Here is a 15,938-nt window from a genome sequence, read left to right as displayed (position 1 = left end):
TAGCCATAGCTGGTCATGTCCATCCTATACAGATTTCAGGCATCTTATCTGTAATCATTTTTTCCAAGGGAAAATTCTTTTTGAGGAATTTCATTTTGTATAGCTGAAGTTGGTGAAATTAGATGGGACAAGCCATCATTACTCACAAAATTAAGGATGTATATCCCATCCCCCAAAACCATACTGCAACAATTTAAGAAGTAGGGTTAGAATGATTAGTTCCAAGATGGAAAAGAGAAGGACTGGTTAAAGTTTGGTCTGTAGGAGTGAATCAAGCTTATATTAAGAATATGGGTTATTTTCACTATGATACATGACTTCACTGATGACTGTGACCTAAACAGTCTTGTAACAAGATTAGTTGAAACATTACAGCTGTGGGACAGTTCAACAGTTTGGCTAGGATAACTTCCCATTTTATTTTCATTATTTATTAATAAAACTCAGTGACTATGAAGTTCTTGATTCATTGTGTATAGAGATTCAATTTTTTTCAACCAGCTCAAAGCAGGAGATAAAACAGAACAAAAAGGGGGACAAATGATGTTCAGCTAGAGAATAATCACCCCCATTTATACATTAAGAGTTTCAAAGTGCCTACTTCAAAACAACCCTATGAAATGAGTTTTGCAAACTATTATTATCTTTATTATCATTTTACTACGAAGAAAACTGAAACTCAGGGAGGTTAAGTGACTTACCCAGGTTTCTACCACACTAGTGAGTGGTCAGAGCTAGAATTTGCCTTCTCCTTTAAAAAATCAAAATATGATTCAAAAGAGCAGCTAGGTAGCACAGTAAATACAGTACTGGGCCTGGAGTCAGGAAAACCGGAATTTAAATCCAGACTCAAATATATACTAGATGTATGATCATGGGCACATAATTTAATCTTGTTTGCCTCACTTTCCCAATTTGTAAAATGAGCTGGAGAAGGAAATGGCAAGCCATTCTACTATTTTTGCCAATAGCACCTTGACCCTACTCCCTCCAAAAAACAAAAAACAAACCCACAACCAAATGGGGTCACAAAGTGTTGGATTTGACTGAAAAGACAAAATTATAAAATGATTCAAAAAAGAAGCTGTTTAAAATTTCATTCAAATTTACTTCCATATCTTGATTTTGGAAAGGTGATACATCCTCTAGAATTTTAAAAGGAAAAAAAAAATTAAGCTGGACATGATCTCAATAGATCATGAGAGAGAACACCAAGATACCAATACAGCTATCTATAAATATAATCAATGATACACTAGCCAATGGGAAGCAAATTAAATATCTAATTAGGCCACAGTTATTCTCTAGTGAGTACATTTTATTTTATGAAGTGAATTAACAGAATTAGTGATTCTGATTTGACAGATTATTATCTTGAAGATGCTCTTGGGTTTTTCTGTTTTCTCTTCACCAACTGACAAATCGATAAATTTTTACTATTCCTCACTGCAACTCCAAAGTCCACAAATCCCTTCAGTGCAACAATTTTTGTACAACATTGCATAACTTTAAGAAAAATCTTCCATTGGAAAGGACACTTTTCTGAATGCTGGGGTTTTTGATGGATAAAGTTCACTTTTTTTAGTAATGAAAAATGAAATATTTATAAACATTTGGATCTAACAGTACATATTATCTTTCAGCCCTTAAAAAAAATCCAACATTGTAAAAGAATCCAATATGCTACTTCAAGTTCAACATGGCTAAGCTAAAGACAAATGCTAGTTATTAATATTTCTAAATTGAAAACTATAAAGAAAAAAGACTTCTTTGTTACTTTAAATGTTATTGCTTTGTGAAGAATGCTCTAATTGAATCAAGAAAATTGAAAATATTTAGGTAGTTTTAAGTATTAAGAAAAAAATGTTAATGTAGCTGCTTAAGGTTTCAATTTTTTTTTTATCTTTGAAAGACCTACTCTTAACTGAAGAACCCAATAAAATTAGACACATTTAAATAAAAATTAAAATGTCCTACACTGTGTAGAATATATATGTGTGTGTGCATGTATATATATATACATACATACATACATGCACACACACATCCACAGATACACATATATACCATATATATGTATTTTACTCACATGTTCCCAAAATTTAACATGGTAGCATGATCACAATATATTCCCTTTAATATTGCATATTAAACTGTAATAGTATTTTTAAAAATACATTTTACCATAGGCAAATGAGAATTGTTTTAACTTGGTTACATAAGTTAAAAGTTTTGTTTTTTTTTTAAATAAGGCAAACAAATAATAAAATAAAGTATCTGACATAAAAATTTAGTATTAAAATTCCCTGGGGTCTTATGCAAGTCATATAGAATAACCAAAAGCCAATCAATAAGTAAAACTATTGAGGATTCAGAGTTTTTATTAGGCACAACAAGAATGTCTTTTTAAAAGACCCCTTTACAAGAATCTGTGATGTACAAATCATATCCTGTTCCCATCATTCCACATATAAAACTATCATTCTATGAAAGTTTGTGTCAGTTGTGAGATTTTTCCCTCCAAAGTAACCCATGATTTGCTATCAAAAATGCTTACTTTTCCTCATGCCTTTCTGAAATCAAGCAGTTTTATTTTAATATGTATTTGTTAGGACAGGATTGAAAGCATCAAAAAATTCTTCCTCAAACATGTCTTTCTCATCTATCAGAATGATCCTCACAGTATTCAGTACTTGTTCTGAAAGGAGACCAACATATGTATAGCATTACTATATTTGTTGACAATAATGGTGTGCAAAAAAGAATTATTTTTAATTTTAATGTTTTTGTGTTTTTTTCTGCTAAAGTGTCAAGAATAGCTCTATCACTAAGGAAGGCCGGAAAGATATTTACTCACATGTGTCATATTTCAGTAGTTTTTAAAAAGTAAATAAATATTAATATAACATCTTTTGTCACATTAGATAATGTCAAACTAAATAATTTGAGGCTTGCAAACAGAACACTCAATAGCATAAGACTCAGCCAATTAGTGAAGTAATGAACTTCAGCTGGGAAAGAAGCTCAATCCATAAGATATGTAATAAATCATTATCTGAGTCGACTGAGCTCCCATGCTGTTCATATTTTGAGTGCAGTAATTAGCACCTCATGATATTGAAGACAAATGTTGAAGCTAAACAGAAAAAGAGGGCTAATTGGTTTTTCTTTTTCTTCAGGTGAAAACACAAAATTTAGTCTCAATATCTAAAACTTCTTATAAGATTGTCCATATATACCATTTGAAAAAAACAAACTCAAACTATACATGATAGGTGCTTTGTCTAGGAAAATGATAGAAAGACTAGAAAACAGTTAATTTGCCTTCATTCGGAAAGAGCACTGAAATTGCTATTTGAAAGAAAATGCTTCAGTTAAGCAAGACAAGGCACTCACATGTCCTTGGTCATCCAGCTCATTATTGGTAAGTTTCAGTTTGTCAAAGCTGATAACTTGCCGCATCCAAGTCTCCCCTGAAGCTGGTGAATCAGGATGGATATAAACTCGGGGTGGTACAGGTGAGTCAGCATTACCTGCCACCATCCATTTAGAGCTGTGATAAACATACCTAACACGGGAATAGAAGCATATGCCATAGAAACTTGGATCAAATATGAAATCAACAATGGCACCAACTCAATAAGAATAAAAATTATTTTCCCCTTTCCTCAACCAATTCCCATTAAAAAACAAAACAAAACCTTTTGTTGTTGTTGTTGCAGTTTTTAAGGCTTTTGCTGGTAACTTTTAGTAGTAATGAGCTTGACATACATGCCATGAAAAGGGTAAATATTATGATTCAATTCTTTAATTCACATCTCAACCCTAGGCAACTGAATATATTTATATTTGGAAAATGTGACAATGACAGTAATTTAAAAAAATCTTTTGTTTGTTTGTTTGTTTTTTGGGAGAGGATCTGAATAGTTGATGCTATGCATTCACAGGCAAATAATCCCCTCAAACTGCACTGCAATCTTGGCAAAATCTCAAAAAAAAAAAAAAGTAAAAAGCTTGTCAGTTTATATAGTTCATCCTTCTTCCAGGAATCTCTTTGCATTAAGATATTTATAGCTGTAGCAGAGGTACGAGAATGGGGCAAGGGAGGGAGATAGCAGAGAAGACCAATTTTCTTCTCAATTAGTTGTGTTTTAAAAATGCTAATTTTTAATTAAGCTAAATATAAATTAGTTTTTTAACATATATATTCATGAAATATAGATCTTTAGAGATATTCTTCTCCTCTTCTATATTAGGATTCCATACTTCCCAGGACTAATGACAAATTGTTAACCAAAGAACTACTGTAAAATAGTTCACTCAAATATGGAACACTTTCAAATATTTTTCAAATTGGACTGTCTCAATTATAAATCCCATTATGAAAATGACCAAAAAAGAACCAAAATTGATTTTATAGTTTTGTAGAGAAATATATCAATTTACTTTGGGATCATACCAACATGCATATGTGGTCATTTGATAAAATTAAGTAACAAAAATATAAAATTAAGTTTCATCTTTAAAAACATTTACTCCTGACCTTGACTATATAATTTACTGATATTGATCTAAAATCCACTCATTTAAAATTTGGATCTAATGAATGGTATCAGTGAATCCAAGAGATAGAGAAATCATAACATTTGCATAGGTAATTTTTATAGTTCCCTTTTTTCTTTCTCAAATACATGAAGGTAATTCCAAGAGACTATTTAAATATATTATCTGAAATAATATCTATTTGCATAGGTCATCAATTTGTTACTCAAAGAACATAAAACATTTATATAAGTTCTCAGATGAAATTGCATCTTTCAAATAAATCCATTTTTATTTGAAACACACTTCAGTGTGTTTCTTTTTTGAAATTTCAGCATTCTTTTTGTCCCAAAACTCCCTCTTTAAGGAAAAAAAGACTACCTAATAATTATACAATTATAAGATGTGCTTTAATTACTTTATTTTGGGAATCTCCTTCTGAATAAATAGCGCTTGTATGTTAATTTATCTGGGAATCTCCTTCTGAATAAATAGCGCTTGTATGTTAATTTGTCTGTGATTTATGCCAGTGTATAAAAATCACCAATGTTCTTTACTTTTAAAATAATGTTCTAAAATTTAGAATGTGAATTTATTATACATTTTTGAACATTAGTATTGCTTCAACCAAAAGAAAAAGATGTAAACTCTGGAGGAACATAAGAAAAAATGAATGGCATTGTATATGATTTAGAGTATTAGTAAATGAGATAGAACTATGACCATATCATAAAAAATGTGAAAAGTTATATATATTAAATAATTTCAAAAGCAATTCCCACCAATAGTAGTAATGTTGCATTTTATAATTCTTTGTCAAGCACTGTAAATGTAAATAGGTAATTATAATATTTCTCTATAGAGAAAGCAGGCGCTAAAATACTTTACAATATGCGGGAACAATGCATTTAACATTTACATTCTTACTTGAAGCATTTTTTGTTGCTTCCCTACTTTTTTATTCTTATATAAATTTAGATAATATTTTACATTCAGCAAATAATCAAAAATTAATTTGAGGGAAGCTGGTTTAGACGACAAATGGATGGTTTCTTCTAGTTTACCCTAAGCTGTTTCATTACTTAAGACAAAACCAGATTCAAATATGGATATTAAACAAAATGCATTTAAAGAGACTTTATTGGCTATTTATGCCTCTCTGATACAATCAGATAATTACTCATAACACTATATGTACTTTTCATCTTCAAAGCTAATTTTAAAATCTCTACCAATTTCGATTAAAATTCTCAAAAATACTACTTATACACAAAAGGTAAATTAGATCATGCTACAATAAAAATTAAGATCAATAAAACTATCTTGTCTATTACCCACTCTATCACATTCTACATTTCCATTTGCTAATTAAAATCTGGCTGCTCTTCTAACACCATTCAACTATTTCAATAAATCAATTATCCAACTTGGAAAAACAAAAGATATATGGAACCCAAATCTAATTTCATTGAACTGCTCATTAAAAATAAGATTATTCTTTCAACAATTATTTGTATTTTATATTTTGTGTAAAGAACAAAAAAGTTTAAAATTATTATCACTTATGCTATTAAATACTTAAAAAAAACTTCACATCCAATGATGACTTTTTGTGACTTTTCTAATTCTTTCATGAGAAAGAAAAAAAGAATAAATTATTTATGAAATCTAGGACTAAGCTTTACATAGGATACACAAATTTTCAATTTGTACTCCAAATGACCCAAAGACTTCTTGGTAGTCAGTTGCATTTATAAATAACTACAAAGCCTAAATTTTATAAACGGTTGTTTCAAAAAATGGTGCTGTTGTCTGGAAAAAGAGAGAAAAAAAACCTAGTTTTTTTAGGCCTTTCCAAGTTCCAGTAAATTGCTAGTGTTAATTACTTTATTATTTAGTTAAAAATTAAAACAAAAAAGTAAAAACTCACATATAAATAGTATTTTATGATTACAAAAATATATATACACTTTATCTTATTGATGAAAAATTACAGAAATTGCAAAAGTCGTCTAAAATTTAAAGAAATACATCTTTAAATTTTTATCCCAAATTCAATTTAATGGATCAAAAACATATTGCATTTGCTTGAGGTTTACTTAAACATGGGGAAAAAAAAATCCTAAATTAAAATTTTAAGGTCATCAAGATGCAAATAATGTTATCTGAATTATTTACACATTTACTCCAAAAATTAAAATGGAAATAAAAGCTAATTTAAGAGGCAAAGTAGTATATGTAGAGCTCTTAAACAGGAAACCAAAGGCACTAAAAATGCTCCCTATTAAATATCTTTCATGGAGGCAGAGGAATGATAGCATCCAGCAAAGTGGAACAAAACAAAGAACCCTCATCTACATAGGCAATAGGCACCATATGTAGAAAGCAGTGTTCTAGGAAATTCCTGATCGTTCTGTTCCTGCCGAAGCACAAGCTTTTAGACTCTGAAATGAGGAAATGATGAAAAAAAAAATTAACTGCTAAAAACAAAAAATCTACAAATCAAGTGCTTTTCACAAAGTCTGCTCTTAATGAAATCTCAAACTGCAGGGCTCATCTGCATAGCTATTAATACCTGTATCTTTTATTGTCCACTGGTACAATATCCATTGCAATATAATACTGCTGATGTGGATCTAGACCAGAGATCTTCACTCTCATTGCTGGAAACATGCGCCTGCACAAATAAAGGAGAAAGGAGGTCATTTTTTAAAAAAATATTTTTTGAATCAATTCAATTTAATCTGTATATGTCAATACTAAATATCTACTATGTGCTAGAAACTGTGAGAAGCACTGGAATAAATAAATGTGTGTGTGTGTGTGTGTGTGTGTGTGTGTATCAAAGTTCCTTCCCTCTTCTATTCCCATGTTACCAAAAAGGATTTGGAGAACAAGGAAGGAAAATTTTGTAACATCAACAAAGTTATCATTTTAGATCCCTGTTTTTTGATACAAATAAATGCCAAGCAATAAAAAAAAAATAGCACTTATCAAAACTGGTTTATAAGATGTAATCTGACATACAACATAAACGTACCAAAGTTTGCAGAAATTTCTGTTTTATTTTAACACAAATAACTGCTCTTAGAGATGCCATACACTAAAGGCAGCAATGGATATGTTTTGATAAAAATTCTTAGAGCATGTTTTATACAAATACACAAAAAAGTATATTTTGTAGAAAACTTGGAATTTAAATTTTGAGATGTGAGGAAACAGACTCTAATGTGAAATTTACAAAGGTTATAAAAAGCCACAAGGAGCCAAGGTGCCATGCTCTACCCAAAACAATATGTTCTTTATTGAGACAGGACTTCCTGTCTGCAACGTGCTAAAGGTGAAGAACAAAAATTACTCGAAGTTTGAAAGGTATAGTAAAACTTCTTTATTGAAAGCAGAAACCAAATACAAGGTATATATACCACCCACTCTATCCCTCCAAAATAATAATAAATCTTCACAACAATAAATAGCCCAAACAGTATAATCTTGTTTAGTACGGATAACTAGAGAATAAATTAATTACAACATTTAGGAAAATCTTTCATTTATCTCTGCCTCCTCAAGATGCCACTGTAATATTCAAGCCATATAACTCATATTTTAAAGATGTGAATGCTTTCAAGAGCAAAAGTAAGAAGTTATGCACCATATAATTAATCTTGAGTCAAATAAGGAAAAAAAACCCAAGATTTTTAATTTTAAAATAAAACATTGTCCTGTTATGCCTTATATACGATATCTTTTGCTGAAGTTAATCTTATTTTAATTGCTTTAATTTCTTAAATACTTAGTACTAAGTAACTAAGTCTTCCCCTCCTAAAATAGGAATGAAATTAAAGAATGCATCTATAGAAAAGAAATTTCATTATTTCTAAGTAGGCATGAAAGTAGTTGACTGGCCACTCATTTTTAGTGTTATTTCGGTGCACCTGTAAGAAAGAGAAAGTCTTTAACAAAATTCTTCACAAGACAAATGCTATTTTGTGTTAGTGAAGACTGAATTTGGATCATTAATAATTAAAAAAAAATCTCTCTGAAAATGTAGAAAGAAGCATATGGATTCAATAAAATATGTTTTTGTGATTTCTAATACATTTGGATACTTTTATGCTGTACAGGTTTTTACCATGTGTATCCACTGGAAATTGAGAGTTGGGGAGGGGAAGGAAGCATATTCTTCATAGACTCTGGGACTATGCTAAATGAATAGGAAACTTAAAAGTCCAAATGCTTCTGTGCTTTCATTGCCTGTGATATGAATCAGTTTGTTTTTACATAGTAGTTAGAGGAATATACTACAGGTTTTAGACCTTGCTTATCATTTGTATAAATCTCTACAGCTTATTAAAACTGTCTTTGAAAAAAAATCTTATTTATTCTTTTTAAAAAAACTTTTATAGTATTATTGATTTCATGTAATTTAGAAAATTTCATTGGGGAGTGTCTATCAACCAACTTCTAAAAAGAGCAATTCAAAGAAAAGCGCAATCAATACAGGAACACAGAACTAAGTTAAAGCTGCTAACAATTTACTACATCACAATCCAATCTTAGAATAAAACACTAAGAAGATTAACACTTTTGAAAAAACTGGACAATATAGAACCAATAGTCAATATTAATGGGGACTGGAAAACACAAAACGACTAGGACTGGAAGTTGAAAGAGTAAAAGCCAAAAAGTCTTGAAAGTTAAGAGCTTCCTCACATGTTTCAAGGCTTTGGAAAACTGAATAGAAGGAGAAATCCATACCTAAGCTTAATTTCCATGGTGAATCTGAATACTAATTGCTTCCTACATTAGGTCACAGTTATTTTCTTCTGGATTTCAGTGATATATTGTTAAGCCTGCTATCCCAAAGGATACTCACTCCTCTACTCAACAGCTAACACAACTCCAATTCTCTGCCCCAGCCTAGCTTTCACCAAAGGGCAAAAAGGATACAAATATGGAACATGTTTATCTGTCCCTCTTGCCGACTGTCTGTTCTAACCAAAGTGTCACAACAGGGAACTGCATAGGTGGATGGCCCAACTATTGAAAACTATTATTTGTGCCTTCTTCAACTGATTTACTATGGAAAAGGGGGTCTGTCTTTCAGACAGATTGACCTTTTACCTGCCCGCCTTGGTGATGATCATTTCTGTGCCGATCTCATGGAAGCGTTTCCACAGCTCAGCACCTTGAAGATCCACCCGGGGCGTCTGTGGAGACGGTAGGGGGGATCCGGTTTGAGGGAGTGCTGGGAGAGGGACTGGGGGAGGAACTGGAGATCCTTTCGGAGACGCTCCCGGGGATACGGCGGGGGACGTTCCTGATTGGAAACCGTCTTCACAGCCGCCTGCAAAATTGAGAGGGAAATTGAACATAGTTTAAGGAGTCAAGGAAAAGAAGATGTAGAAAATGAGAGGCAGACCTTGGAGGGAAGGCTGTGACAAGGGTGTCCTAAAGAAAGCAAGATCGAAGTGGATATACTTCTTTGTTTTGTAAAATACATTAACCTCCAACTTCACCCCCTCACTATTTGCCAATCTGTGGAGTGCTTCATGAGGCCTCCCTCACGTCCAAAGCTTCTCCATCTCTTGAGTCTAAAAGGGCTGAATCCCCCAACAAGAGAAAGGCGTGGTGACAGGCCAGATATACTTCTCCAGCCCCCAAGTCCAGACACAAGCCCAGGCTACCTTTCACGGCTTAGGCCTACGTCAAGATCTCAACGCTGAGACTGAAACTAAAAAGCACCTATCAGGAAAGAAGGGACTGGGGTGCAACAAAAAGAGATGCCGGGGTCTCGCACCCAGCAGTAAACGAAACAGGCGATGTAGCAGCAGCTGGCCACCTGGTGAGTCTTACCCTTACCCAGGCCAGAAAAAGTAGCTGGAAAGCCGCGCGGGTCAATCCTCCCAGTTCCCGTCTGAATCGCACTAAGCCGTGCCCTCCTCAAAGTGCCACCTCAGCCAAGGCCCGAAAGTAGATGGTAACAAACTGCCCGAAGTGCCTAATCTCACTAAAGTTTGGCAAGGAGCCTACTAACTCCACTTGACAAAATCCATTTCATCAACCCTGGTTAAGATGGTAAGAAGGATTTTCTGTCTCAGTCTCGATCTTTTCCATAAAACATGCTGGCTATACCTGATTTCAAGGATCGCAACGAAATTTAAAAAGGAAAAGCAAAAGCTTCAAACCCCGATGCTTCACACTAACCTTTTATCCCTGTCCTTTTTCCGTCCTAAAAAGGACTGCAAGAGAAGAGGAAAATGAACCCTCATTGCGAAGTCAGAGACGAGAAATGGAATGTGCAAAATATATCTTCCTCTTAGTTGAGTTGCTCTACAATAAATTTCTGCTTTCCAATGTTAAGGAGATTGAAGGGTCAATTTTAAAAATCATGAAAAAAAAAGGAATAGCCCACTCTTTGTTTAGGAGTGGGGGAATGCTGTAAAATAAAAGCAGGAGCATCTGTGCTGGGCCACGACACTGGCATGGAGGGCTGAGGGACGATCGGTATAAAGTAGGGGGTCTAGGAAAAGACTTTACAAAGCGTTGAGCCCAAAGCCTAAAGGCCAAGGCAACATTTTCAAATAAAGTTAAAAACAAAAACTCAGCCAGCAGGCCTTGAAATCAGAGAATGGAGAGTGAGGAAGTTCTAGTAATAACTTTGAAACACTTACTTATGCCTTGCCACCCACGGGTGTAAACAGCTACGCGTGAGGGAATATAGTCATCGCAGCAGCCGTAGCTGGGGCTGGGATGTGAGTGTGGGGGCAGAAAAGGCACTGCAGCCCTCCTCCCCACGGTTGATTACCCCAAAGCCCAAACGAAACCTGCGGAGCAGAATATCCCCGCAGCAATCCCCTAGCTGCCGGAGGTCCAGAACCTGGGCATTCGCCCTCTGGGAATTGCCTTGAAGCCAGTGGCGCTCCCGTGCAGGGTCTGGGACCAGTAGCTGCCTGTTCTGGGGTCTGTGCAACTCATGCCGCTAGGGATAGAACAGGGCAAGTGTCGGACTCACCGGCAGGTCCTCGGGAACCACAGGTCCGTTCCATCTCCGCGCAGCTCCGGGCAGACAGGGACCCCGCGCCAGCCCCGGCTCCGGCCCCCAGTGGCATTGGTACAGAGGCACCTTCGGCTCCCTCCACCGATCCCTTTTCGCAACCGCCGCTGCTGCCGCTACCGCCTCCCTCCACGGTGGTAGCGGCTTCGTCTCCGCCCAGTTTTCTCCGTTTCTTCTGCAACTGCTGTTGCTGCTGCTGCTGCTGCTTTTCGGCGCCGATCAGTGCTTCCACCGAGAAAGCGTGAGCCTTGAGGCTCAGCATGCTGCAGGGCGAGCTTCTCCTCTTCTCGGCCATCCCCGCCGCCCCAGCACACGCGCGCGGCGCTCCCAGCGCTCATATACTCACACGCACACTCGCGCGCGCACACACACACACACAGACACACACACGCACGCACACACACAATAGCACACACGCTCACTCTCTTCTCCCTCCCCAAAACAAAACAAAACAAAAAATACGCACTGCCGCCCACAGCTTCAAATCTGTCCTCCTTGCCGCTGGCAAGAACAAATTTGGTGTTTCCTCCCCGATTTTCCTTAAATCCGAGTCATCAGCAGCGCCTTCTCTAACTTGTCTTTGTTTTGTTTTGTTTTTAATTAATCCTTTTGCTCGCTCTCTCCTTTTTCCTATATTTTTTTTTTCAGGAATGTGAGTCTTCACTGCCACCCCCCACCTCCTTCTTCTCCGAGCTTTGCCTCTTCTGATGCGCCAGAAAGAACTGACATGGGTAAAAAACACTCTGCGGACACAAATTAAGGCTTGTAATTGAAATTTGTTGCCTTGATCTGTCAGCACTTCCAGGCAGGAGAGCGGTGGGAAGAACTTGCTCATTAGTGTCAATAAAGCGTCTGAGAAGGGGCGGGGGCGGGGTGGAGCCCCAGAACTCCGTCAATCACCCAGCCCAATCACCAATCCTCGAAGCCCGGCCTGGGGGAAGCCGGGGCCCGTTTCCTTACAAGGCTGCAAAAGTGGAGGGCTTCCTTGCGCCGCCGCCTGGCTCAATGCTACAGCCGGCGCTGATGCCCCCTTGATCTCCCCCATCTCCGGCCAGTCTCCACCCTCGCCCTCCTCCCCCACTTCCATGAGCACACACGTAGGTCAAGCATCTGATCCCTTTTCTACTATCTCAGAAGGGTTCAAGGCCGCCTGGTTTGATTAGGAAAGAGTTTAAGGTTAGAATACTAGGAATCCTCCAAGTGAAATCCACGGTGAAACTTTTCTTCTTGATTCAGAGCAGTTTGGTCACAAACATACATTAAAGGTGGAAGGGGGAGCCCACCATCACCAACATTTCTTTTTTTAAGTTTTATGGTATGTGGGAGTGTGTGGGATCAGAGAATTGTAAATTCCTTTAAGTTTAGGTGATTAGAAACTTGCATCCCCACTTTCTGCTCTCATAGTTTAAAACCAAACAGATCCCAGATGGCATACCACTTTATTAAAAATGTAACTCCCCACCCTCTTTTTTCAACTACTTTAGCATGCAAATCATAGATTTTAATAGTTTTTTAAATGTCCTTAAGGGCACGACTTTAAGATTAAAACTCAGAAATTATGCAAAATAAAAATAAATGTATTCTTAAAAGCCTTCTACCATTAGGTATAATTTAGGAGCAGAATTACTTATCTGCTATTCAATAAAATTTCATTTCTCCAATTTTTGACAGTCAATCTTTGTGAAAACTATTTACAATGTTCAAGTAATTTTAAAACTCCACAATTTTATGATTGGCGGGAGGAAGAACACAGATTTAGTGAGACTGAACATATGTGTGTAATTTATTTTTTTTAGTTTTAACTCAACTTTCTCACTCTTCATTTTTAAAAAATTGTAGCACAAGATTTAATTTTAAATGGTCCAACTTTTTGTAGAGTGTAGTTTAAGAAATATTAGGACAATTCTCTCCTTATAACATGCGGGAGGAAGAAAACCATCTCCTTTGAGGAAATAATCCTACTGCGTAAATTGGAAAACTGTCCTCGGTTTTCAGATTTATTTTCAAAGAATCTGTATATTCAGATTAAAATAATACATCCACTCCGGGCCATTTTACCATAGCCTAGAGGAAAAAAAAGTAATAGGGCGGGGCCCGTAATGTAAAGGATTAATGTTATCACAGAGTTTAAGGTGCCTCACATGAATGGAGTTACAGGGATCGTTCAGAGACTGGCAGGCTGTTTTGTATCTTTACTCGGTAATAGTGATTTCGACATTAGGTTGAATTATTTTTGGCAAGAATCAATTTAGCAAATGTTTGGGAAGTGTTTGAGTGTTGTATGTAGTGTGTTGGCTGAATTACACGCATACACACACGCACATATAGCTATTATTGTATGTGTGTGTGTGTATATATATATATATATATATATATATATATATGATATTGTAATTGATCTAACACATAAAAGAGGCTTACCCCCCAGTATGGGGTGAACTGAACAGAATAGGTTTGTCTATTAAAGTCATGGATGTAAAATTATCAGCAAGATTTCCAAGTGCAGCTTTGGTCCGGACCTGTGATTCACTGATGTAGGAAACCAATAATAAGTTTTCAGGTGTGGAAATTCCAAAGATGGATCTGAAATTTAGAGAGTTGTCTATGGGCACTGAGAGATTAAGTGGTTTAAACATGATTTCACAGCTACTGTATGTGAGAGGCAGGAATTGCAACTAGGTCTTCCTGATTACTAGACTAGCTCCCATGGACAAAATATAGAAGCTTTTCGTATTCTTGCAACAAGCTTGTGGAAAAGAAATTGAAGATGGATTGAGGAGGCCGTAAAAAGCTGTTCCTCAATTCTCCTTTAGTTCTTAAAGAGCTGGTTATGTAATAGAGCCTAGTCTTACAACAAGTATTGTAAATTCCGGCTTGGGTTCGGAAAGCTAGTGCCTCACTTGAGTGCAACCTCCATGGAGGATGCAACAAATTTTTTGCGTAGTGAGATTTCAAAGAATGCTTTTACTTGACAGATTGTCCATCCCCTAGTCAGGTAGACCACCCCAAGATGATAAAGATAACCTCATGTCCACATATTACCTGAAAAGGTTCCGATATTTCACCCGCTCCTCTGCATCACCCCTCTCCCCCACTACCGTCCCCACCTCTTCAGCAATCGTACCAAGTTGATAGCCTCCACCACTATACTTTAAGGCTTCCCCCATTACCTCCATATGACATCCATCAGTCCCACCGCACTAACCCAGACCACCACCGGCCAATCCCTTAAATAGCATCTCTTGCTGGATCTTCGATTTCTTCCATGCCCAGAGGAAGAATCTCTATTTCTCCCATATCTAATCAGACTGGGATAGATAGTTCTGGTTTTTCAGTTGTACACAGTCCCAGTTGTCTTTATAATAATAACTCGCTAACAATCTGTCTTTACCTGAATTATACATATAGCTAAGAAAAATGAGAATATTTAGGACTTTAAAAATTTAAAGTGTGAATTGCAAATGTAAAAAAGAAATTTCCACCATCCTTCTTGTCACTTTAAGCTTCTTTGACTAATCAGTCACTTAGCTAATTGGTTGGAAGCATAGAATAGGCATCAAGGTTTGTCCTTCAGATCCAGAATCAGACTATTCTCTTTACTTTTTGGAACTCTACTCCTCAGCCCCATTTCAATTTTCTAAGGTCAAAAATGATGATTTTTTTTATTTTATTTTTTTAAATTGGAAGGGATCTCAGAGGGCATCTAGTCCAATTCCCTCGTGAGTAAACAGATTTAGGAAGGTTAAATTACCCAGATAACCTTGAAGAAGAAAGAATAAAATCTCAACGTTTTCTTACTTCTAAATTCAGCAAGCCTTCCTTGTCACCAAGATATCTTCTAAGATAAGTGAGGGAGTCACTGAATTTAAAAACAAGTAACTTCAACCAGCAAGGTCTGCTGTAGGTGGGCCACCAAGTTACATTATGAGGTTTACAAGGTTGGAAACTATGAGACTCTCTATCTGACTCTTTAATTTCATGCCTCCTTGATGCTAAACAATAGAGCCAGAAGCCCAGACTAGATCACTTAAATGTAGTCTGAGTTCTAAGATGCCTATGTGTTTATATACTTACTCAGGTACATAAATCAACCACCTTCTTCAAACCAATTAGCTGGGGCAATCTTTGTTTCAAAGTCCTCCCTATTTGTCTGCATGTGTCTGTTGCTGTATCTGTATCCCTGTTGGTTTCAGTATCTAGTTATATAAATATAATCATATTGATTAACATTGTATAAAATCAGACTCTTTAATCTGTCACTTTCTCTGTGTCTCAATACTTTGTGTGTAAGTGGATTTAATTCCCTGTGCTGGTATATCTTGCCAGATAAAAAGGGGAG

The 15,938-nt window shown here is 36.0% G+C and overlaps 1 protein-coding gene across 1 annotated transcript in view; it reads right to left on the bottom strand.

Annotated features, from left to right (window-relative positions):
* Positions 1 to 12,443, bottom strand: part of TBX18 (T-box transcription factor 18) — a 32,301-nt gene extending 19,858 nt beyond the window's left edge. The window contains exons 1-4 of the mRNA XM_003769252.2: positions 11,558 to 12,443; positions 9,667 to 9,889; positions 7,118 to 7,219; positions 3,397 to 3,568 (exon numbers count right to left, since the gene is read on the bottom strand). Coding sequence (XP_003769300.2) covers positions 3,397 to 3,568; positions 7,118 to 7,219; positions 9,667 to 9,889; positions 11,558 to 11,894 — 834 coding nt within the window. The 5' untranslated portion in view covers positions 11,895 to 12,443. The remainder of the gene's footprint in view (positions 1 to 3,396; positions 3,569 to 7,117; positions 7,220 to 9,666; positions 9,890 to 11,557) is intronic.
* Between the last annotated feature and the right edge of the window lie 3,495 nt (positions 12,444 to 15,938).

The sequence above is a fragment of the Sarcophilus harrisii genome, chromosome 4 (genome assembly GCF_902635505.1).
Source record: "Sarcophilus harrisii chromosome 4, mSarHar1.11, whole genome shotgun sequence".
Classification (NCBI taxonomy): Eukaryota; Metazoa; Chordata; class Mammalia; order Dasyuromorphia; family Dasyuridae; genus Sarcophilus; species Sarcophilus harrisii.
Note: the sequence above shows the minus strand (reverse complement) of the source record. Positions and strands in the feature narration are given on the sequence as shown.